Source organism: Entelurus aequoreus, linkage group LG10, assembly GCF_033978785.1.
Source record: "Entelurus aequoreus isolate RoL-2023_Sb linkage group LG10, RoL_Eaeq_v1.1, whole genome shotgun sequence".
Lineage (NCBI taxonomy): Eukaryota > Metazoa > Chordata > Actinopteri > Syngnathiformes > Syngnathidae > Entelurus > Entelurus aequoreus.
In genome coordinates, this window is record NC_084740.1 from 10973548 (window position 1) to 11000669 (window position 27122).

Genomic DNA, 27122 nt, shown 5'->3' on the forward strand with positions numbered 1-27122 from the left:
CTGGTTTGGTGGCTGCAGGATTAGGTCTCTGCTTTTTGCAGATGATGTGGTCCTGATGGCTTCATCTGGCCAGGATCTTCAGCTCTCGCTGGATCGGTTCGCAGCTGAGTGTGAAGCGACTGGGATGAGAATCAGCACCTCTAAGTCCGAATCCATGGTTCTCGCCCGGAAAAGGGTGGAGTGCCATCTCCGGGTTGCGGAGGAGACCCTCCCCCAAGTGGAGGAGTTCAAGTACCTCGGAGTCTTGTTCACGAGTGAGGGAAGAGTGGATCGTGAGATCGACAGGCGGATCGGTGCGGCGTCTTCAGTAATGCGGACGCTGTATCGATCCGTTGTGGTGAAGAAGGAGCTGAGCCGGAAGGCAAAGCTCTCAATTTACCGGTCGATCTACGTTCCCATCCTCACCTATGGTCATGAGCTTTGGGTTATGACCGAAAGGACAAGATCACGGGTACAAGCGGCCGAAATGAGTTTCCTCCGCCGGGTGGCGGGGCTCTCCCTTAGAGATAGGGTGAGAAGCTCTGCCATCCGGGGGGAGCTCAAAGTAAAGCCGCTGCTCCTCCACATCGAGAGGAGCCAGATGAGGTGGTTCGGGCACCTGGTCAGGATGCCACCCGAACGCCTCCCTAGGGAGGTGTTTAGGGCACGTCCGACCGGTAGGAGGCCACGGGGAAGACCCAGGACACGTTGGGAAGACTATGTCTCCCGGCTGGCCTGAGAACGCCTCGGGATCCCCCGGGAGGAGCTGGACGAAGTGGCTGGGGAGAGGGAAGTCTGGGCTTCCCTGCTTAAGCTGCTGCCCCCGCGACCCGACCTCGGATAAGCGGAAGAAGATTGATGGATGGATGGATGGATGCCTGACAAAAGTAAAAATGCAGCATTAGTTCAGTAGGCAATTATTTTGTTAATAAAATCAGAAAGCCATGCAGACTTACCACAGCAAGACCTATGAAAAATATTTAAATAAACAAAAGTTAAAGCACAGCTGATTACAAACAATAGGAGGAAACAGACACCACATACTTATCACAAAATTAATCGTCCACCTGTATGTCCTGTACAAACAGTTGTTTGACAATAAAGCTGACTTTGACTTTGACTTTGACTTGACTTTGATTTTTCCGCAATTGTGTGTCCAAAGCTTATGAGGATTTTGTCTAAAATACATTTTTTGGGTTGTTTTGTGTATTCTGACGAACATCGCGCCGGCCAGAGCGTGTTCGACAGTCTGCTAGTCACTAAACATGAATGAATACAGCGTAGTGCATCAAATACGGCTGAAAAATTATACTCTAACAAAATAAAAGCATGTTTTATTTTAAGTTTATGAGCTGGAGTATGTTTAGAACTACAGTATATTTGGACGTATTATTCTGGTTTATTTCGTCAGGAAAACGTCAAAACGACTGCAACATCATCATGGCGCTGTCACGCCAAATTCCCCCCCCCCCCCCATTTACTTCTGTGGTCATGTTTCCTCTAACGTCATATATATACGATAGCACTTCAGTTTTATAGGGGGGAAGAAATTTGGCGTGACAGCACCTGTTATTTAGTTGTCCATATGCTCTCTATACACTACTCTGGTTGTGTTTGGGTGCTACTGCCAACTACTGGCCTGGAATAGGTATTGCAATATTTTCACTCTTGTTGTTTCTATCAAAGGTGAACTGCACTTTTTTAAGGATTTAGCCTATCGTTCACATGGATTATGAAGAACATGACGACGGATGGATTTTTTAATAATGCATGGTAAATATTAGTCAGCTTACAGCAGAGCCAATGGGCGGACCACTATTCCACCCATAAAACCTAATAAATAACCATTCAAAAAGCGCCAACAATACTTCATTTACATTTCCTGACTTGAATACTAATCAAGTTTAAGTGATATTGTTGTTTTAAGCGCTAACACGGACAAACTATTTATAACGGCTCCGTGATCATTACCTTGTGTCCCTATGTTTACATCATCGAGTGGTTTGCTGTTTCCTCGCTTCCTTGCTCCTTGGAAGTTTATTGTAGATCATAAATTATGCCTCTCATCTGGAAAGTAGATGGCTGAGCACGTACTCTGACACGTGAGTACACTTTGACAGCCATTTTTAACCCGGAACTGGCAAGAAAGACACGCAAAGACGCTTGGTCCCCCCACTAACCCCCACCTCGTTTCTTCGTGAGGGTTATGAGTCTTTCATCATGTAAACGGGAATATAATAAGATTCTATGACAGTCTAATGACAGCAGACCTTGCACAGTAAGTGATGATTTATTTATTATTTTGGCTCTTACAAAGTCTGCAGTGAGTAATAATCAGTGATGAAAAAAAAGCAAACGTGATGTGCATATGCTTAAAATGATCAAAATACATATATATTACCGGTAAATGATATTATAAATGTGCCCGTTACTACATTTCATATATACTTACATATACGTATGTAAGTATATAAAACCTCAATGGAGGCGTTTGGATGTTTTTTAAGGGCGGGTAGGTTGGAGTTCATGGAGTTTATTTACTATTTAGAATAAATAAAACAATTTAATCCATCTGTCGTCATGTAAATAATAAATGATAAATGGGTTGTACTTGTATAGCGCTTTTCTACCTTCAAGGTACTCAAAGCGCTTTGACAGTATTTCCACATTCACCCATTCACACACACATTCACACACTGATGGCGGGAGCTGCCATGCAAGGCGCTAACCAGCAGCCATCAGGAGCAAGGGTGAAGTGTCTTGCCCAAGGACACAACGGACGTGACTAGGATGGTAGAAGGTGGGGATTGAACCCCAGTAACCAGCAACACTCCGATTGCTGGCACAGCCATGTCTTTCATAATGATTGTGAACAATAGGCAAAATTGAAAAAACAAAGTGCCGTTCCCCTCTAAGTCGTTTTCATGTTAGCATACACTTAACCTTTTTAATTGTGAGAATGAAAGACTTCAGTGTCGACAACGAATGCGCATCAAAATCATGTGTATTTATCACTTTGATGAATATTTAAGCAGCTCTGCAGAACAGGCGGGTTCTACTGCATGTGTGTGTGTGAGTGTGTGTGTGTGTGTGTGTATGTTAAATGCCCCTGGGGTGCGTCACAGCTTTAATTTGATTGATGCAAGTGCGACAAGGCCTTTAGTGTCTATCATTTCAAGACTTTCCCATAACATTCTTGTGGGCCATTAAGCCAAGTGGGGTGGACCAAAACTAAGTGGGGCTCCTATTGTGGCAAAGGAACAGCCTCCAGGGAATCAAACTATGGTACGCGGTCTGTTATCTAGATATCTTCTGCTGCATTACATTCATGTCAAAACTGTCATCATCTGTGATTGTTAAAAGTCCTATATTATAGTTGGTTTTTTTTAACCCTTTTATATATGTGTCAGAGGTGCCACAATAGTGTATTTGAAAAAAAATCTAGCATTAATGCTGGAATTTAGACAGTGTTGGTAAGCCCTATTTAGAAGACGCCCTAGCACTTGTCCAACTAATAGACGCAGTATATTACATACATACAACAATGTAACATTAAGGAGTGTGGCAGAAGACACAAATGTTAGCGCTAGCATAGCAATGTGAGCTACTGTAGTAACATTACTCTCACATTTTGCATGCAAAGTTCGCCTAAATATTATTTTGGTGAATACCCTTCAATTAAAGCTGATTGCCTATGCTTCAGACAGCACAAATTTAACATGTAATGACATTTAAAAGGAAAAACTAACTTTTATATATTAGAAATATTGTATAAAAACAATACAATATAATGTACCACAAAGAACTACAGTAGTGTTTTTAAGTTATGTAATAATAATGTGCAACATTTACATTTGAGAGTGAACTTCTATGGTATCTGCTTCTCCATCAAACACACCACCAGTAGATGTTCCATTTTTTTCATGGATAAATGTCCACCGTTTAGATATATTTTGTAACATCCTTAAATGGCTTCATTCTGCTCCAGTGTGGTGCAGCCTAGCAGTGATACACTCAAATTGCTCCGCTAAGTTGACGACATGCTCGGTCATGTTTTTGATTATTTATTTCTTTAATTCAAAGAATATAATCCACTTCTTCTTCTCAGCACTGTCCTTAACAGTCACTTTCTTCCTTACTATGGTTGAAAATTGTTACGTCCAACTTTGGCTGTAAACTATAACTAGGAAGTAACACCAGATGTTTTGGTTGAATCTTACGGGGTTCACTGTGGCATTTGCCGCAACAACTAATGGTTTTATAACTCAACATTTTGCTTGCAGCAATTAGCCAAGAGACAGCTCTTATCTCAATACACTCTGAAGTTGAGGTACTATTGTATTATACGCACAAACTATTGGTACACCTTCCATCCATCCATTTTCTACCGCTTGTCCCTTTCGGGGTCACGGAGGTGCTGGAGCCTATCCCAGCTTCACTTGGGTGGAAGGCGGGTTCAACCTGGACAACGTACAGATAGGCAACATTCACACACGAGGGTCAATTTAGTGTTGCCAATCAGCCTATCTCCAGGTGCATGTCTGTGGAGGTGGGAAGAAGCCAAAGTACCCGGAGGGAACCCACGCAGTAACAGGGAGAACGTGCAAACTCCACACTGAAGACCCCCAGGAATCGAACCTAGGACTATTACTGCCAAAGGTTTGAACTTCAATAAAATAGTTTTGTACTTGCGAATCGTTTTTTTAATTGAAGAAAATTGTTTTTATACTTGTTACTTAAAATGCAATAGTGTCTCCTCTTCTCGGAAAGCCTTTGTACAAGACTAGGGAGCGTTATAGACTTGTGGCAAGTAGAATGCATTCCTATCAACATTTCTGCCTCTCTCCCAGATACTGCAAGTGCACTATTGAGGGGTCAGTGTTTTAAAGGTCAAGAGGCCACGGCCTCTCGTCTATGAACTGTACGCCTTCCGCTTTGTCTCCACCTTTCTATGCTCTCCTAACGACAATCCAAATTCTGCAGTGCATGCGCACAGAAGCAATGCTTTCCCATGCTCCTTTCCCTCTATGTCCCATGTCCCGAATGCGGTGGTGGCCTTCTATTCCTGGAGCGAGACGGGTCATGTCATGTCGCTGTGTCATGTAAGCAAACAAGCTTGATAGGCCATTGTTATTCTTAGAAACATGTCGTGGATCTCTTGCTCTACAGTATGTTGGGTGCGGAGTGACACGCATGGCAGTGGAATACGATCCTGGTTATTTTTAATATAGTTACACTCCCTTGTGTGGTCCACCAACAATCACCTGCTTAAATTCATAACCAAACACACACATCATACCGTATTTTTCGGACTATAAGTCACAGTTTTTTTCATAGTTTGGCCGGGGGTGCGACTTATACTCAGGAGCGACTTATGTGTGAAATTATTAACACATTACCGTAAAATATCAAATAATATTATTTAGCTCATTCACGTAAGAGACTAGATGTATATGATTTCAAGGGATTTAGCGATTAAGAGTGACAGATTGTTTGGTAAACGTATAGCATGTTCTATATATTATAGTTATTTGAATGACTCTTACCATAATATGTTACGTTAACATACCAGGCACGTTCTCAGTTGGTTATTTATGCGTCATATAAAGTACACTTATTCAGCCTGTTGTTCACTATTCTTTATTTATTTTAAATTGCCTTTCAAATGTCTATTCTTGGTGTTGGGTTTTATCAAATACATTTCCCCCAAAAATGCGACTTATACTCCAGTGCGACTTATGTATGTTTTTTTCCTTCTTTATTATGCATTTTTGGCCGGTGCGACTTATACTCCGGAGCGACTTATACTCCGAAAAATACGGTACATACTTACGCTAATATACATTATTTTTCGGACTATAAGTCGCTCCGGAGTATAAGTCGCACCGGCCGAAAATGCATAATAAAGAAGGAAAAAAACATATATAAGTCGCACTGGAGTATAAGTCGCATTTTTTGGGGAAATTTATTTGATAAAACCCAACACCAAGAATAGACATTTGAAAGGCAATTTAAAACAAATAAAGAATATTGAACAACAGGCTGAATAAGTGTACGTTATATGACGCATAAATAACCTACTGAGAACGTGCCTGGTATGTTAACGTAACATATTATGGTAAGAGTCATTCAAATAACTATAACATATAGAACATGCTATACATTTACCAAACAATCTGTCACTCTTAATCGCTAAATCCCATGAAATCTTATACGTCTAGTCTCTTACGTGAATGAGCTAAATAATATTATTTGATATTTTACGGTAATGTGTTAATAATTTCACACATAAGTCGCTCCTGAGTATAAGTCGCACCCAACCAAACTACGAAAAAAACTGCGACTTATAGTCCGAAAAATACGGTAAGTATACAACATGTGGATTGTGACGTTGCTGCCTTGATTATCAAAGATGTTGTTGGTAATGTTACCTGTGACATTTCTACCCCCACAAAAATGTTTTTGGATAATCCGTACATTTCGTGTTGTACTTGTGACTGGGGACACATTTTCTGGGCGCACATAACTATGCTCAAATAATATGTATAATAATATCCCCTTCTAATTTCATGTGTGATTAATGAAATGAGTCCAAATTCACAAGTTTAGCTGTAGATGATGCTACCTATGTACATAATAAACCACATTATGTTCGTACATCAGTTAGAGAAAATTAGTAAATTACATTAATAACATCCTATAATTTGATTTTGATACTATCATTCATATCATCTTCTGATAAATTAAAAATTAACACCACCCATCCATCCATTTTCTACCGCTTGTCCCTCTCGGGGTCGTGGAGGGTGCTGAATGGGTGCATTTTAAAACTCTGCTAGACAATTCCACCTTGAACATTATCACATCATTTGTTCAGACAGTATAAATAACGACAAATGAATATAGCATAGTGTTAACCGCAACATGTAAGTTTGAAAAAAACCTCATTAGGATTTGTAAATTTGTTTGGTGTATTTTTAAACAAAGAAAACAATCTGAAGTTGTCTTTATTTTTAAGTTATCATGCCCCCAGTTGGGAATAGATTTTACTCCATGTGGTCCCTGAGCTAAAATGGGTTTGACTGCTGTAGTGGCATGTAGATAATAATATAGCGCGGTAGAAGAAAAGATTAACACCGTGAATAGCATAGGAGGTGAGTTAAGGCCATGGAGCTTTTAGGGACAAGGTTGTGCCCCATGTTACAGTGATTAACATTATGTACATAACAACAATATGTACACTGTATACTAGTAATATGTGTCCCTAAAGCCTGTTTATGAGGTTTACCCTCAACTGTTTCTTTAGCAAACAAGCTAAACTGGCATGGTAGCAGTGATGGGCAGTAACAGGCTACATGTAGCTAAGCAAAGTAGCTTAACTACATTTTCAAGTAGCTTTGCGGTAGCTTAGCTACTTTTTAAGTAGCTTTTCCCTCTAGCTTAGCTTACATCAAAGAAAATGGACTGCAAATCTAGCACCCCCGCCCACCAAAAAAAATATGGAGAAATTACAATGACCTGGATAAATGAGAACATCCATAAATACAGAGAAAATCCATTATGGTTTTTTGGTGTTCTTATGATAATTCACAATTGGCTATGGTTAGGGCGAAACATTACGGACTGGCCAATCAGAGGCAAGATGAGGCGGGTCATCCAAACTTGTAAGCAAAATCTTAACATACATGGACTCATGTCACATGACGCCGAGGTAGTCAGAAACAGCTGATGACGCAAAAAATAAATAAACACAATTGAAAAAGGTGGAGGAATTCTCTCCCGTGGATTACATTTTTCCTTTAGTGATGAAGATAACGTGCAGGAAACCCACAATAATGCATGTGCTTAGCCACATTTAGACAAATGACAATGCCCAAAACCTTAGTTTTTAGTTGTTTACTCTGTAAACCAAAATCATAACTGCTCTCTTCATCGAAGACGTCCAACACAAATTTAGGAACACACATTAAAGTGAGTCGAGTTCATTAACTGTTTTACTGCACATAAGCATTACCAACTGTTCCCAAACAATACACAAGTCATAGTTGTATTTTTTGGTCAAGATATAGATATATGTTGTTTTTTTACTGTAGGTAGAGAATAGAATAGAGAATTACAATACACGGATGTGCCTCACAATGCGAAGATCCTGAGTAGTCCAGAGTTCAATCCCGGGCTCGGGATCTTTCTGTGTGGAGTTTGCATGTTCTCCCCGTGACTGCGTGGGTTCCCTCCGGGTACTCCGGCTTCCTCCCACCGCCAAAAACATGCACCTGGGGATAGGTTGATTGGCAACACTAAACTGGCCCTAGTATGTGAATGTGAGTGTGAATATTGTCTGTCTATCTGTGTTGGCACTGTGATGAGGTGGCGACTTGTCCAGGTTGTACCCCGCCTTCCGCCCGAATGCAGCTGAGATTGGCTCCAGCACCCCCCGCGACCCCGAAAGGGACAAGCGATAGAAAATGAATGGATGGATGGGTGGGCTAAAGAAAAGGCAAACTAAATAAATACATACAGTGGAGTGTGGAGACCCCTAGAGGTAGTTGTAGTGTGTCCCCAGCTAAATGACAGCTAGTTAATAGTAATGAACTCTAATTGGGTCCATTTGTACAATTTTAGTTACATTAACATTGATATTATATATGTGGGCCTATAGATATAAATCCAGTTAAATGTAGCAAGCTACTTTTGCCATGTAGCTTGTAGTGTAACTTGCTACAATTCTCTGGGTATAGCTTCTCCTGTAGCTTAGCTACATTTAATCGAGAGTAACTTGTAGCATAGCTTACTACATTTTCCAAGTAGCGTGCCCATCACTGCATGGTAGCCCGTTAGTAGCTCGATCCAAAGTCAACTCTAAATCAAATAATAGTGATTACCGTATTTTTCGGACTATAAGTCGCAGTTTTTTTCATAGTTTGGCCGGGGGTGCGACTTATACTCAGGAGCGACTTATGTGTGAAATTATTAACACATGAATTAAGTAAAGCACTGCAATCAGAAAATGTGTATGTACGTATATGTACTCTATATATGTATATATACTGTATATATGTGTGTGTATAAATATATATACATATATGTTTATATGTATAAATATATATACATATATGTTTATATGTATATATATATATATATATATACTGTATATATATATATATATATATATACATGTATATATATATATATATATATACATGTATATATATATATATATATATATATATATATACATGTATATATATATATATATATATATATATATATATATATATATATATATATATATATATATATATATATATATATATATATATATATATATATATATATATATATATATATATATACCCCCGCGACCCCGAAAGGGACAAGCGGTAGAAAATGGATGGATGGATATATATATGTATATGTGTGTATTATATAAATTACTTTTTTTTAACATCAAATCTTATATCGACATACAGTGTGCCCTAACCACAAAAGTACTCAGCATGAAGGAATAATAGTACATAACTCACAGTGCTGTCTTTTTTAAAATGCCAACTTTGTTTTTTTTAGAGGCAGCCATCTTTGTTTTGGCTGCCAGCAGTGAGGAGGAGTAGTAACTCCAAACAGATTGGAGCCTTTGAACAAACCACAATCTCATCTCATCACTGCTCAGCCTGAAATAAATCTCAAGACATGCAACCTGTTTCTTGTTTAACCTTGTCCAATGTGCCTGGGTCTTTTGCTTGGTTTCAAGGGGAATGCAAGGATTGTATTGTGATTATAGTTTTTGGATCATGATGATTTTTTTTTCTTAAAACAGTACAATAAGAGAATCTCTTATTGCAATTTTTAAAGGAATTTCTTGGTGTTGTTTTTTTGGAAATGGTATCTGGAACTGTACATTTGGGCATTGTGGTTAGAGTGTCCGCCCTGAGATCGGTAGGTCGTGAGTTAAAACCCCGGCGGAGTCATACCAAAGACTATGAAATTGGGACCTATTACCTCCCTGCTTGGTACTCAGCATCAAGGGTTGGAATTGGGGGTTAAATCACCAAATGATTCCCGAGCGTGACCACCGCTGCTGCTCACTGCTCCCCTCACCTCCAGGGGGTGGAACAAGGGGATGGGTCAAATGCAGAGGGTAATTTCTCCACACCTAGTGTGTGTGGGATTATCAGTGGTACTTGAACTTTTTTTAATTACCAACTATAGCCGCCCTAAACAGCAGGCCTGGCCGACCTTGTCTGACAAGCCTGTAAATATGTTGGTCATGTATGATGTCTTTTTGTTATTTTTGTTCGTGATGTGTAATGTCTATTGTTTAAATGTAAGGCAGTGAAAATGAATTTCCCCAACGGGGACCAATAAATCTAAATCAAATTAAATCAAAGTTGACCACTATGTGACATTGCGTGGTCATCTACAAACCTGCACTTCTCGTTATGTTACGTAAAAAAAATTCAGTAGATCCCCTGCATAATTGCGGATGGTTTGTCTCTGCTTTAAATTGTAAATAGTAAGTTGAGATAGGCTCCAGCACCCCCCGCGACTCCGAAGGGAATAAGCGGTAGGAAATGGATGGATGGAAGTTTTTTTAATGGTAATTTAAATAGAAAGTGATTTGATGGCGCTATCTGCTGAGAAAAAAAGAGTGCTGGAACTATGAATCCAGCAGAGGGTGCCATCCCACTAGTAAATTTACTCAACATTTTCTAGCATGAAGACATGATGTTGTGTAACTGCACATTTTGTAAGTACAATACTGTATATTGTATGGCTGTAATTGTTTCTTAGACTATAAAAATGGGTTCAAAATGTGCTTGATAACTGCGAGAGACAAAAATAGGCCTTTTTAGGGCTTTTATGAGCTTGTTGTTTACCCCATGTGAATAACAGTCTTCTACTCTTGAACCGCTGCCAACAAAAGGGTGAAAATGTGTCAAAACATGCACCCTTACTGTGCTATTACTTTACGAACACCGCATGCTATTGCTGTTATGAAACTCAAAAGTTGGATTAGCTTGAAATTTCTCACACAGCTCAATGTAACTTCAAGGTGTTTAGCCAAATCACCACCACATTTAACTTGCAAGCACATGTCTGTACATTTTAGCAAGATTGGTTTAAAAACTTTTTCTGTGGCTTGATGTCAATATTTGATACAATTTTTTCTAGTTTATTATCCATCCATTTTCTACCGCTTGTCCCTTTCTCGGTCGCGGGGGTGCTGGAGCCTATCTCAGCTGCATTCGGGCGGAAGGCGGGGTACACCATGGACAAGTCGCCACCTATATTATATATTCATTCATTTCATTCATTTTCTACCGCTTATTCCCTTTTGGGGTCCCGGGGGGCGCTGGAGCCTATCTCAGCTACAATCGGGCGGAAGGCGGGGTACACCCTGGACAAGTCGCCACCTATATTATATATTCATTCATTTTCTACCGCTTATTCCCTTTTGGGGTGGCGGGGGGCGCTGGAGCCTATCTCAGCTACAATCGGGCGGAAGGCGGGGTACACCCTGGACAAGTCGCTTTATTTAATATCTTGGGGGGTTACTTGTTTGGGGCTGAAAAAAAATAATATTTCACATGTATTTAATTGTATTTCTGGACTGTATATGTCAAAAATTCCAACAAACAAATGCTTAAAAAAAAGATAGGTAAAAAATCATGGCCGCCATCAAGCACAATGTTGCTTAAATGAGATTGCTAGCAGGAACAGGAGCAGCGTTATTAGACTATGCTGCTGTCATAAGGGACACTCTGTTTTTCTGAGGGCTGTCATCATGAAATAGTCTCCTGTCATTAAACATAATCGATTCACTTGATGCACTGCACACAAAAGTACAAGTGACATTGAACACATCACGGTTACCATGAATAGGACTTACGATGTAAGATGTATCAGGTGAGGAGAGGCAATGGGGGGGGTGAGTCAGCGTTGTCCTGCCATAGCTAATGGGCAGGAAATGTCTACAATGGAGAGTCTAAATTGGATTTCTTCAACGGGAGCGCAGCCGAGCAGCTCCATTAGAGGGCCTAAATGGTAACACGCAGCAGAGCGACATGCAGGTGGGGGGAAATAATGGAGGGAGTGGGGGTGTGCTGTCATAGCGTTTATTGTTTATGCCACTTTAGAGCCAGAATACAGTAACAGAAAGTTGGTGTAGTTTATTTCAAACATGATTAACTGTGTTACATTGAAGTAAATCATGTGTTTACACTTGCACAATTCAACATGTCCGAAAAGGGATAGGAAGAAGCAAAGCTTATTTATTTATTTTGCATGTGTCAGCAATTACTAATAGCTTGTTTACATGCTGTGTTTAACATGCACCAGGTTACTACTTTCAATAAACTGTAGTTCATATTTATACAATACCTATAACTGGATGTCTTTGTCTCTGTTGCATTTTCTGTCTTTTAATATTTTTAATTTGTACATTTTAACAGTATATTTTTTGAATGGTACTGATGAAGGTCTGCTTTCTAAACAGAACCTTGGTCTAAGCTAGTGCAGCCACAAGTGAACAAACACATTGGAGGCCACCTCGGCTTCCCATGTACACACCAACATTTCTGTCATAAATTACACACCAATCTTTCCTCATTCATTATAAAACTTATTTGAAATTAAATATTTTTATAGTAATATTATTATTTTTTATAGTGTATTTTTTAATATTTATTTAAAAAATTATGGGAAGCCACCAAAAAAAATAGTAATACAAAGTATTGCTGTCATACACAAGTTTTAAGTAGATTTATCACAGGATTGAAGATTAATTTCAATTAATCACGATTAAATGTATATTATTTGTGTTTCATTTTGCATTTTCAGAGAGACTAAATAAAAAAAGCAATATATATGCACTTATCATGTTTACTGTATTAATTTACATGATGTTCATGTTAACAAACTTTTATGCACATTAATGTGGACACTCTTTTGTAGTGTTTATGTGGTATTGTGTTCTGAAATTAATTTGTATTAACATTTTTAAGTAAGTTAACAGCAAATTAATACACATTAAAACATTAACTTTGACAACCTCAATAAAAATGTTGTATAAAAAAGTCAACGTTTCAGACAGTTTTGTTTTTGTATCATAGAAAATCACACAATTATAAAATAAAAATCGTAATTTTAACAGAAATTTCAACATGCGCACACAAACTTTAGTATTGCAACAGTCTGAGACCAGCAGCCCTTCATTTTCTCTAAAAATCTGCCACATATTATCAATCAGCTAATATGCTAATAACATTCCGACAATATTACAACTTTTTTCTCTTTGTTTTAGCACATTTTATCGATTTTTAAATGCAGTTTTTCTCACAATACCAGACTGTTTATGTAATTGTTTTTTTAATACTTCTTTATAACACAGCCACTTATCATGAGGATGTCATACAAAATCCCCTTGAAGCTGTCACACACAGCACCAGCCTTTAGAAACAAGGATGAAGTGATAGACGAAAGGTAAAGATAAACTAAATAAGAAAGTTACAGTATGTATAAGTTTCACTTTTGCATCTCATTGCCCATAACTGTGGTGAGTTCATAAGACCCTTAATTAATGTTAGAAACAGAGGAGTCACTAACTTTTAAAGACATGGTGAGACTTAATTCCCCTGAGATGCAATAATAATAATATAATCATGATAATAATGATGTTTAATTATGATTCTTATTCTGTTGTTTAACTGTACTCACCAGCAGTGATAAAAGAGAACTGCAGTTTTTTTGGAATTTTGCCTAACGTTCACAATTATAATTAAAGACATGACGACAGATGGATTTCTTTTAATACAGGGGTGCTCACATGTTTTCTGCAGGCGGGCTACTTTTCAATTGACCAAGTCGAGGGGATCTACCTCATTCATATATATAATTTATATTTATTTATTTATGAAAGAGACAATTTTGTTAACAAGTGAAAGGTGTTTAATGATAATACAAGCATGTTTAACACATGTAGATTCCTTTCTGTCATAAAGACTATAACATAAGTTGGTGTATTACCTGATTCTGATGACTTGCATTGATTGGAATCAGACAGTAGTGCTGATAACGTCCACATTTTCAAATGGAGGAGAAAAAAAGTCCTCCTTTCTGTCTAATACCACATGAAAGTGGTTGGTTTTTGGGCATTTTATTTGTCCAGCTTCCATACTCCTTCATACACTTTACAAGAAATACATTGGCAGCAAACTTCATAGCTTGCTAGCTTGTGCACACCAGCTTTCTGAGACTCTTATTTAATTAGCGCAGGCAGGATGAAGCAGGGCTTTATTGTGAAGACAGGAACTGTGTAGTCTTTAGAGTTTTGACGGCAGGTACGGCGCGAGAGTCTGTTGAAATAAAAAGTGTTTCTCGCCTTCCTGTCGGTCAATTTTTCTTAATAATGATCTGGCAGCAGTCAGCGTCATCTCACAAGACCCTCGGGTGCCGTGAATGTCAATCAAGTGACAAAAGTGACGTCTTACGATTGATGATCGTTCATTTTTAGGTCAATTTTTTTAATGCCTGGCTGGCGATCGACCGGTAGCTTGCAATCTAACGCTTAATTTTTTTTCTAAAAAGAAGTGCAGTTCCTCTTTAATGCTGACTGAGCAGTTTGCTCCTTACCGCTATGCAGATTGGTAGTGTTGCTAAGATGTTGTACTTGTTAATAAATGACCATGTGAGCAAAGAAAGCTATGTTTCCCTTCCTACGTTATCATGCAATTATTAAGGTAAAGAAAATTAAGTTGTGATAAATAGTTTTACGTTTCCTGCACTTTGTGTTGTGATTGATGTAAAAGAAAAATGCTGTGGCTATAATTAGACTTTTTAAGGTAGTCTATGACGACAGACCACACGGACAGTACCAAATTAACACAAATTCTCCAAATCTGACCTGGTTGGCTACAGCTCTCACTGGCATCTGTCGACAAATCGGGGGTTTGTCGTTCACTTTTAAAGGATGCGTCACATCGGGGAAAACCAGTCTTCCCTCAGAGGCAGTCGGTGAAGGAACAGTGGCTGCACTATGCGGCCTGTAAATTGAGCCTTTCTTCCTGCCAGAGAGGGTGACACACAGGAATGCATCACATTCATGCGGACATGGGCGGCACTCATTCTTGTCATAGCAAGTTTTTTTGGTGTCTAAGCACGAGTGCTTTGTGATGTTTCACCTATGATATCAACCATTTGTCGTCATATTGTATTGTGTGTGTCTCTCAGCATGGGCGCTGGTGGAGGTGAACATGGAGGACAGGGTGGAGGTCTACAGAGGAGACACAGCTCAGATCGTCAGCATGTTCAGCTCGGACGACGGCATCGGGGGCGTCTCCATCCAGTGGTTCTTTGTGAGTTGTACCGCACCTCCCCCGTGCAACTCATACTGGGGGTGTCCCAACTTACTTATTAAAGACGATGAAATCAGTGGAATATAAGCAGTTTCATGTAGTAAAAAAAAAAAAAAAACAGCGTACAGTTTAGATATTTTAAAAAAAAGGGGACAAAGTGTGAGTGCAATTGAAGCTGGCTGACAGGCGTCGACATAAGCGGTTGTTTAAATCCGAATATCGCTTGTTAAAAAATTTGCCAGAGACATAAGAAAAAATGGATATAATAAAGGATTTTTGAAATAATTTTCCTCCATTTGTGCATATTTTTAGTTTAAATGGACATTTCTTATTCTTATCAAATAAAATGTTGTCGTATGTGTTGTATAGACAGGAATCTTACAACAATTGGATGACGATTATTAGGATGACGAATCAATTCAGAATCACTTTACATTTCAACCAAATTTTTAAGTAAAGCCGATTCTAATATATTTTTATAGATTCTTATATTTATATCAATATATTATTCGGTATATAAATTATATAAAAACAAGTTTTTTAAATAAGTTAATAATAAATTTCAATTGATTTTTGAAAACTTTAAATCGATTTAGAATCGTAATCAATAAGAATTGTGACTCATATGAGAATAGATTATTTTGCACAGCCCTAATGGCTTGACTATATTGACAAGAAAACTACATACGCAAATCTCTCTTCCGGTGGTTTACAATCTTTAAATAAATAGGTGCATTTGACTAGTTTTTAAGGTAGAATCCAGATTACTTTGCACATCATTTAATTTTTGATCACAAATATAATCAGACAAAAACACAGGATGGCAGTGTAACAATATAAATTAAATATTTAAATGATTTCATTATTATTACAAACGATATTTTGAGCAAAATAAAGTCAATAGTGCAAAATATCTAAACTTAAGCAAAAACTATTATTGGCTCTGATTTAAATCCTTTGGTTTTTTCCCTTAAAGTCCTCCTGTGTCCAGGGACTTACGTCCTGAGTTTGTAAACAATAACAAAAATGACAGAAAAATACGATTTTGTGTTAGTAAGAAGTATAGATCTAATGACAGTAATATTGACCATATACTTTATACTATACTGTTGATATTTGTGTCAAACCGCCCACCTTTGTTTACATTTAAGAGCACTAGCTTAGCGGTTAGCATGGCTAATTGTATCCTCCTACAGTGTAGAGTGTAGCATGTTTAGCAATTTCTCATCCTTCAGTAATAATGCTACTTGTAAGAAACATAGTTTTTTTGCCGCCATGAAGACAAGGATTAGTGACTCGTACTGTGGAGGGACGTTAGCCGCTAGCTCGCCACATTGCGTTGAAAACGCGGTCGTTTGCTTGTTGCCGTCAAATATGTGTGGCACAGCTTAGAATGAGCCGCTGCTCCTCCACATCGAGAGGAGCCAGATGAGGTGGTTCGGGCATCTGGTTAGGATGCCACCCGAACGCCTCCCTAGGGAGGTGTTTAGGGCACGTCCGGCCGGTAGGAGGCCACGGGGAAGACCCAGGACACGTTGGGAAGACTATGTCTCCCGGCTGGCCTTAGTAACGCCTCGGGATCCCCTGGGAGGAGCTGGACGAAGTGGCTGGGGAGAGGGAAGTCTGGGCTTCCCTGCTTAGGCTGCTGCCCCCGTGACCCGACCTCGGATAAGCGGAAGAAGATGGATGGATGGATGTGTCATCAACATGCATTATCACAATATAACAACATTATTAAAAGCTCTATTAATATCGTACATTTTGTATAATGTGCAGCCCTAGGTCCACTATAGTTTGTAATGAGGTCAAGGGTCAATCAAACTTTGGACTAGTGTATATGTAGAAACCAAGCAGTGTGATTTATGCAGGTGTCGAGGCTAGGTGAGAAGCAGAAGATCTATTATGAGGATGCCACCATGAAGGTAGTGGACCGAGGCACGCCGTTCACAGACCGCATCACCGTCAACGTCACCGCAGCCACAGGCGAAGTGGTGTTGACCATCGCGGACGTGCAAGTGAGAGACCAGCTGGAGTTCATCTGCCTCATCAAGAGCCTGACTGACGGGGTCGGCGAGGGACGTACCAAGCTCTTAGTGTTTGGTAAGCGATAAGATGTTTGCGCTGGTTTGTAAAGATTAAAGCATTTATTATTCTTCCGTTCCTGATGCACTTCTTTAATGTTGCACAGAAAAACCAGACTCCCCAACTATAGAAGGCTTCCAGGCGGGGATCTCCATTTACGATGACTTATCCAAGGTACACAAAGAGGTTACCAGAAATGCTCCAACTGTAGCCAGGGCGTATATTAATGTAAAAGGCAATAATTAGGCAGATGTTTGAAAAGCCATCGTACTGTATTTTAATGACAATTTGGAGTGCATGAGACTATTGAGAGGAAAGCATAGTTATCTTTAAACACACGGTCATTGTAAATAACAGCAAGGGAAGAGAAGTGTAACACGCATTAGTTTCACACTGACAGCATTTTAAAGTGCACACAGAGGTAAAGAAAACTACTGCCATCTTGTGGAGTTAATAAAAACTCCATCAAAAGGTTTTAAACAGCCATGGCTGTCAATAATTTAATCCAATAATGGAGCCGCAGGTTATTTGCATTGGTAGGTTACGCACTTGGCGGCTATACAACACCTGGCATCATTTATAAAGAGCCGTTCACTGGAGTATATTGGGTGAATATCAGCAACAGTTTTTGCCACTATTAGTTTATTAGTAAGCAAAAATGATGCAAAAACAACAAAACTTATTTTCATGAAATTTTGTGGATTGATGTGCTTAGCACTAACCTATACCATATTAAAAAAAAAATTAAAAAAATTCCCAACATTATAGAGCAATTAACGATTGATTACTGTTACATTTTTGTGAGAAGCAGTATTATTGGTACAGTTCCAAAAAGTCGCACGAGACAACTTTTTATTATGCAGACACGACCAGTGTTGGGTTAGTTACTGAAAACCAGTAACTATTTACAGTTACTAGTTACTTTATTTCAAAAGTAACTCAGTTACTTACACCAAAAGTAATGCGTTACTGTGAAAAGTAACTATTTAGTTACTTCTTTTTTTTTTTTTAAAGCTCCCATTAATGCCCTTGTAGCCTTCATTTCAGTACTGTTATTGCACTGGAGAATAATACAATCTGTTGATCAACTTGACAGGCATTTGCATCACTGAACTCTGCTAAGCAATGTGGTCTACATACAACACACAAAGACAAAGATATGTTTCAAAGGGCCAATTTATTTCAGGCCAGAACAAATTGACAAAACTATTTTAAATAGCTGCAACATAACATACATAAGTAACAAACAGCCTAATAACAACATAGCTGTAAACCTGGCTTCACCTAAGGAAGGCACACGTGACATACACAAAGCCTAACCAGGCAGATTTGAATTGTTGTTTTGGGCTGTTTTGATCCAAGACACAACTTACATTTAACTAAAATGTTCTTTTCTTTGTGCTCGACAAAAGAAAAGAAGTGAGAATATTTCCATGTTAAAACACTCGACTGCGGCTCCGTTGTTAGTAAACACAGACACGCTCCCCCTCCCCTCCCCTCCCCACACCCACACCCAGACACACACAGCGCGCCTCCGGCTTGTGACACAAGAGAGTCAGAAGGACGACACTGCAGCGCTCCAATAAAACACACTCAGATCTTCTGTTTCTAGCCGATACTATATAAAAAATAACGTAAAATAACGCAGTAACGCATCATGTAGTAACGGTAACTGAGTTGCTGAATATAAAAAATAACGCGTTGATTACTAGTTACCGCCGAAACTAACAGCTGACAGTAACGCGTTACAAAGTAACGCGTTAGTCCCAACACTGCACACGACCAACCTTGACTTGTTGAATAATATATGCAATTCACGCTACTTATTCATCATACAGCAATAGATGACATCTGCCTGTTACCTGACACCTGACATGTTAGCTACTTCTCTTTGTTTATAATGTTTATAATGTCTATTTCTATTTATACCTGCATTGTCCTTTCCATCCTTACACTTTCCATCATTGTAACTGAGCTACTGTGTTGAACAATTTCCCTTGTGGATCATTAAAGTTTGTCTAAGTCTAAGTTGTAACCGACACTTTGCATTTTAGTTAATTAATAAACAGAAAAACATCATCATTCACCATTCAAAGCACACGACTAACGGTTATTGTTAACTGCAACCTTGAATAATAATAATTTTTAGACGCAAAATCATGCAAAAAGTCAGGAAGGGATGCATCGTGATGAAGTGATGGCAGATGTAAAGTACTTTTTTTCATATAACATTGTGATATAATTACACCTGTGACGTGCCGAGAGGTTTATGGCTGGTGAGGCAATTACTTTTTTGAGCTCCCATCTTGGCAGTCAAAATGCAGCACAGCATAAAAATTAAGAAAAACAATGTTTTGTCCTTGACTTGCTGCTGAATGTAGCTAACACATTGACGCCAATAGTGTTGCACTTTGCCTATTTGTAGAAAGATGACAGCCACTAGCACCTGCTAACTCATGTACACCTCCCTCATAATGAGCAAAAGTGTGCATTTATCTGCAGTTTATTATTCGATGAGACCAAATAATGATGTCACACTTACATTAAAGACAAAGACAAACATATTTGGTCAGGTAATGCGCAAGTTCAGCAATTTTTTCTCAAGAAAATGATTCAAATGATTGGAATCATTCAGAAAATACATTTATAATATCACAGTTCATTGGACCAATGTTGATAATAGTTGTCGTTATCATTATTCCTTCTTTAATTTTTCACAGTAAGCCTCACCTCCCTGATGAAATACACTAGGCCTGGGACGATTCGTTGACGTCATCGATGATGTAAATATGTCGACGTGACGTACCTTGCTTTGATGCGTCCAGAAAAGATCGATTATTCGGGCAATTTCTGTGGAAAAGTTTGTAATCGTCAGATGTCAATCAATACCTTTCACTGCTAATCACAAAAAATATATAATTTGTGGCTCATAGCTTGCGGCTTGGTCTTATTGTTGACAGACGAGGCTATTGCTTGCAGCTACTGCTGGGGAGCCCCTCTAAGTTAATAATCACCTCCTTTACGGAAAATATACAGCATTTCTCATAAGTATTAATATCACTGTGGAACTGGAGAAGGAGAAAATCAAAAGAGCAGCAGACTACAAGAAAACATGCTAAGCTAACTTGAAACAACAGAAGAATAAACTTTAACAAACGTGTGGATGGAAGCATGTTACAGCAGAAAGTACCGGTAGGAAGATATTAACAGGAACTTAAAAAAGTAGTTTGATAAGAGTCTAGAAAGAAGATAATATAACAGCAACACGGAAGAGGATGGATCGATCCATAAATCGATGCTGTTGATGCCAAGAGTAGTATCAGTATATGATTGATACTAGTGATTAGAGTGATGTTTTATTTTCACAAAATCAAGTTTTTTGTTCTTTTAAATAGTTTAGTTATTTACTTGATATTGTTACAATGTGTCCATGTGTTTTCTGCTGATTAGAATTTTGATTAAAAATGAAAAAGCAAACTAATTTAGTGATCTTAAATATTTTAAAGTAAAATGTGTTGGTATCAGTAATAATAAAGCCAATGCTAACCCTGTAACTACATGGTATTGGATTGATAATAAGAGTCTAGAAAGAGTATAATATAACAGCAACGGCGGAGGATGGATCGATCCATAAATTGATGCTGTTGATACCAAGGGTTATGGTTATGGTTTGACTTTATTTCAAACATAGTATCAGAATATGACTGATGCAAGTGATTAGATTGATCTTTTATTTTCACATTATTATTATTTTTTTAAATTAAAAAATTCAGGCAATAAGTCCCTGGAGATACTGTAGGTGGATTTTGACTTAATATTGCTTAAAATTGAATGAAAAAAAGAGAAATAAATTAATATTTTAAATATTTAGTTGATATTGTTACAATTACTCCATGTGTTTTTTCTGCAGATTATAATTTTGATTGAAAATGAAAAAGCCAAATCATGTAAGGATCTTAAATATTTTAAAGTAAAATGTATTGGTATCAGTACCAATATGATCAATACTTCCCCTGTAACTGGATAGTTTTGGATCGATACCCACATTTGTAGTATGACCCACTACGATTTCACTTCCCAAAAAGTAAAGTGATTTGATGGTTTCTTTTTCAGATGATCTAGTCAATAGCTCTCACCATGAATAAATCATAAGATCTATTGTTAAAAGTAAACTGTTTTTTTATTTATTTATTTTGCCTATCGTTCACAATCATTATGAGAGACAAGAACACACGTCTTTTTTAGGATTTTAAGGATGATAAGAAACGCTTGGAAGATACGGCTAATGGGAGTCACCGTTGTAGCCTTCAAAGCTCTGTAAAACAACTTCAAAGCCCTCCCTCAACGTTTTGTATACACACTACAAGTCTACATATAATGTAGTATCGGACACATTCATAACAATATGTAATATGTACAATATTTACTGTATTTTGGTCATTTTAATCATTGGCGGAACTGACTTGTTCCGCGCATTGAATTCCATTTTCATAGCAGCGCACGCCCGACATACGGCAAGAACATGTGTTTCTATTTAGCGTTTTGCGCTTGTGTAAAAGCTAGCTTATCGCTTTCCGTGGCTAGCTTTTACGGCCAATACCGTAGCACGCTGATGTATTAATACGCTAGAAAAAGACTTCTTCAGTGTCGGCTCTTACAATGGCATGGTCGTTACAGCTTGGTCATTATACGGGTAACGGAATGTAAATGAAGTATTGTAGATGTTTTTTTAATGCATTTTTATAATGATTGAGAGGTAGAATTGATTGTTCCAATTAGCTGAATTACTAGCTACCTAAAACAAGCCGATTTTTATGTTGGAATGCAACAAAAAAACAAAAACGTTTTGTATTTTTGTCTTTTATAATAAATGTGAACGATAGACAAAATGCCCAAAAAAGGCAGTTCCCCTTAAATACATGTATTATTTTAGTTTATCTCACTTATGGATGATCGGTAATGGAATTGACAGTATAAAACCTTAATCAGAACACTCTTAGACGCCACTGTAGAAAATGAGTTTTTTAAAGTGCTCTGTAAACTGTGCAAATTAGAAATAACTTTTCACAGCAGCACACTGTAATACACGATCAATTAAAAGGGCATTAAGGGCGATTCTCCAGGATGGTAGAGGAAGTAAAATGTCTCTTTAAATAATTGTCTTTTGTATCCCTAACCAAACAACATACATTTAACGTTTCTACATACAAGAAAATTGTTGGTGTACAAACCCCGTTTCCATATGAGTTGGGAAATTGTGTTAGATGTAAATATAAACGGAATACAATGATTTGCAAATCATTTTCAACCCATATTCAGTTGAATATGCTACAAAGACAACATATTTGATGTTCAAACCGATAAACTTTTTTTTTTTTTTGCAAAATAATAATCATTAACTTTAGAATTTGATGCCAGCAACACGTGACAAAGAAGTTGGGAAAGGTGGCAATAAATACTGATAAAGTTGAGGAATGCTCATCAAACACTTATTTGGAGCATCTCACATGTGAACAGGCAAATTGGGAACAGGTGGGTGCCATGATTGTGTATAAAAGTAGATTCCATGAAATGCTCAGTCATTCACAAACAAGGATGGGGCGAGGGTCACCACTTTGTCAACAAATATGTGAGCAAATTGTTGAACAGTTTAAGAAAAACCTTTCTCAACCAGCTATTGCAAGGAATTTAGGGATTTCACCATCTACGGTCCGTAATATCATCAAAGGGTTCAGAGAATCTGGAGAAATCACTGCACGTAAGCAGCTAAGCCCATGACCTTCGATCCCTCAGGCTGTACTGCATCAACAAGTGACATCAGTGTGTAAAGGATATCACCACATGGGCTCAGGAACACTTCAGAAACCCACTGTCAGTAACTACAGTTGGTCGCTACATCTGTAAGTGCAAGTTAAAACTCTCCTATGCAAGGCGAAAACCGTTTATCAACCACACCCAGAAACACAGTCGGCTTCGCTGGGCCTGAGCTCATCTAAGATGGACTGATATAAAGTGGAAAAGTGTTCTGTGGTCTGACGAGTCTACATTTCAAATTGTTTTTGGAAACTGTGGACGTTGTGTCCTCCGGACCAAAGAGGAAAAGAACCATCCGGATTGTTATAGGTGCAAAGTTGAAAAGCCAGCATCTGTGATGGTATGGGGGTGTATTTGTTCCCAAGACATGGGTAACTTACACATCTGTGAAGGGACCATTAATGCTGAAAGGTACATACAGGTTTTGGAGCAACATATGTTGCCATCCAAGCAACGTTACCATGGACGCCCCTGCATATTTCAGCAAGACAATGCCAAGCCACATGTTACATCAACGTGGCTTCATAGTAAAATAATGCGGGTACTAGACTGGCCTGCCTGTAGTCCAGACCTGTCTCCCATTGAAAATGTGTGGCGCATTATGAAGCCTAAAATAGCACAACTGAGACCCCCGGACTGTTGAACAACTTAAGCTGTACATCAAGCAAGAATGGGAAAGAATTCCACCTGAGAAGCTTCAAAAATGTGTCTCCTCAGTTCCCAAACGTTTACTGAGTGTTGTTAAAAGGAAAGGCCATGTAACACAGTGGTGAACATGCCCTTTCCCAACTACTTTGGCACGTGTTGCAGCCATGAAATTCCAAGGTAATTATTATTTGCAAAAAAAAAAAAAAGTTTATGAGTTTGAACATATACAATATGTTGTCTTTGTAGCGCATTCAATTGAATATGGGTTGAAAAGGATTTGCAAATCATTGTATTCCGTTTATATTTACATCTAACACAATTTCCCAACACATATGGAAACGGTGTTTGTACTTTGGGGGAATGTATTCTTAAAATTAGTTATACTACTACACTAAACCGCACTAAAAAAAACTATTTAAATCTACAATAATCGATATATTTATCAATTCAACAAATAATAGTTAAAATTGCTAAAATATACATACAAATGTTCTTTTCCAGATTGGCATATGCGAGGTAAAAAATGGCTTCCCCAGGCCAAACATCACGTGGTACCGAAACAACGCTCCACTAAGAGGAGCCGATGACGGTGAGACAAACGACAACCGCGTCCCATGTTCGATGTGCCGTCTCTTATTGTACGTTTGTGTCCGGCCCAGTGATGAAGGTGGTGCCCAGCATAACCACTGAGTCCAGCGGTCTGTTCTCGGTGAGGAGCGAGCTGAGCATGAAGGTGACCAAGGAGGACAAAGACGCTCACTTCTACTGCGAGGTCACCTACCTTGTCCCAGGAGGGACCAGAATGACCGAGACCAACACCATTAACATCACCGTCTACTGTGAGACACACACACCTTTCATCTAGCGTCTATTCTAAAACAGATATTAAGCCTTCATCTCATCATTGCCATTTCAGACCCGTCCACTGCTGTCCAAGTGTGGGTGGAGTCACCAAAGGGTAAAATTAAGGAGGGGGACTCCATTGAGTTGCGTTGCCAAGGCGACGGGAATATGCCTTCTTCAATTTTCACCATCAGGCACCGAGTAGTAAGGCTTGTTTACATGCTTACTAACAATTTCTTACCATGCCGTGTTATTACACTGTTTTGCTGATACATTGTAATAATCAATATATTTAGGTAAAATCAGCTATGACACATCATGGTATCAGTGTAAGTGAAGAACTCAAAGCTTGCAGAAACATTAATATACATTGAGGGAAACAAAATAATGTTATATAAAATACTATTATTATGTTGTTAAACAACTGCAATCATTATAAATAAATAAAAATAAACAAGAGTTATTCAGCAGCTTTGAGACTCTTATTGAAATGGGATGGAATGGGAATTTTATCAAACTGTAGTGTTATATAGAGTACAATGTTTTGATATTTGTAATCTTTGTAATTAAGTTAGTTATTTTAATAATTAAATTAATTTTTCATACACATTACTTAATATGATGTTTTAAACTGTAAAAATACTTAAGATCCACATGTCGAAATTCTCAAATTAAAATGTAATTCAAATTTCAAATAAATATATGTAATAACAACTAAATGAACAATTCATTTATTTTAAAGTATTTAGAAATCATTGATGGCAGTCATTGTGCTACAAATTGAAAACAGGAAGTGAACATATGTGTAAGTAACTGCTATGAAGTAAAAAAGGGGTAGGATTAAATACATTTAGCTTTTTCCTACTCTTTTTCAGGCATGTTGTAAAGAGTAATGGAAAATATGTGATGTATCATGTTAAAATTGCAAACATGTTCGAAATAAATTTCAACCCACAATTAAAAAAATAAGCGCTACCGTATATACATTTAATACAGAATTATTATTATTATGATTATTAATAGAAATAATATTTAAATTAAATATATACATTTATAATTTTTAATTATAAAAAATTAATTAATACAATCTAAAGAGTCATCTGTCGCCACACTGAGTTTTAAATTTGCGGCTTCACCACATCTCAGATTTCTCAGGGATGTTGTTTTTTTAAAGCATATTTAAAAAAAAATTTTGGTCCTAAATTGAGCATCTTTAAGCATAAAATGGCTAAATAAACTACAAATATCAATAGGTCAGTAGTATTGACCAATAGATGAGACCATTGCAATCATACGCTCTGTTCAGTATCGTGGCCACTGATTGGCTCAGCCTCAGGCAGCATTACTGCATTGGATTAAAAGAGTGTAAAGGTGACTAAAGGGTGTCATGTCTTGAGGGCTCTCATGATGTTGAAAATATTTAGAAGGTCATAAACATATGTTTTATGCTCCGGCTATGAAAATAATTAATCTATAATTAATGATTCCTACTTCGCGGAAATGTTTTAGTTGCGGTCAGGCCTGGAGCCAATTAACAGTGGTAAACGAGGGATGACTGTTTACTGTATTATACTGTGCCTATATAACAGATAATCCGCAAGTAATCTATTTATTTTCCTCTCAGCTTTTACGAATAGGCTGCAGAGTAAAACTTTTTTACATATCTAATGATGTTAAGTATTGCTTTTGTATTTTACATTTGCAAATATATCCATTGATTAAATTCAGAAGACTTTGTAGTTTATTGGCAGAATTTGACCTACGTGTGTCCATCAGAATTTGCGCGTTGTTTCTAATCATCTGTTTAAAATATATTGTATTATTTTTCTAAGTTTATTAAATCAGTCATCTGAAATGCCAAAAAGACAACGTAATTAAATGGTTGTTTAGCCACTCTGAGATTTATATTATATAAAAAATTGTACTTAATATTTTGTACTTAATAAATTGACCACCAAATACAGGAAGTACTCTAATGACCTTTGTACTTTTCCTAGGAGGAATACCAGCTGGAATCTAACGCGTATGTGCTGGCAAACGTGACGCGTCTCAACAGTGGCGACTACGAGTGCGTCTCTTTGGACACAGACACGTACGAGGAGCTCTTGGGGACGACCAGCATCTTTGTTGACTGTACGCCTGCTCCACACATTACTTTATGTGACCTGAACGTTTCTATCAAAACCATCGTAACGCTCTTGGTTGAACATGTCTGCCGCAGACCTAGACCCTGCCGTGGTGGCGCCCGCGGGCCCCGTGGAGATAGATCAAGGGGAGGAGCTGAAGGCCACCTGCAATGCCTTGTCTTCCCTGCAGACACACACGGCCTGGTTCAAGGTCCTGCATTCGCACAATTGTCCACAAATGTCTTGTTTAGATGAGTACCGTATTTTTCGGACTATAAGT

At 38.1% G+C, this 27122-nt stretch overlaps 1 protein-coding gene across 4 annotated transcripts in view; it reads left to right on the top strand.

Annotated features, from left to right (window-relative positions):
• The window catches only part of mcamb (melanoma cell adhesion molecule b), an 86391-nt gene that overhangs the window by 44151 nt on the left and 15118 nt on the right, over positions 1-27122 (top strand). For all 4 annotated transcript variants that reach the window (XM_062060085.1, XM_062060086.1, XM_062060088.1 and 1 more), the window contains exons 2-9: positions 15205-15329; positions 17198-17429; positions 17518-17585; positions 24375-24462; positions 24533-24712; positions 24790-24920; positions 26714-26849; positions 26938-27053. In XM_062060085.1, coding sequence (XP_061916069.1) covers positions 15205-15329; positions 17198-17429; positions 17518-17585; positions 24375-24462; positions 24533-24712; positions 24790-24920; positions 26714-26849; positions 26938-27053 — 1076 coding nt within the window. The remainder of the gene's footprint in view (positions 1-15204; positions 15330-17197; positions 17430-17517; positions 17586-24374; positions 24463-24532; positions 24713-24789; positions 24921-26713; positions 26850-26937; positions 27054-27122) is intronic.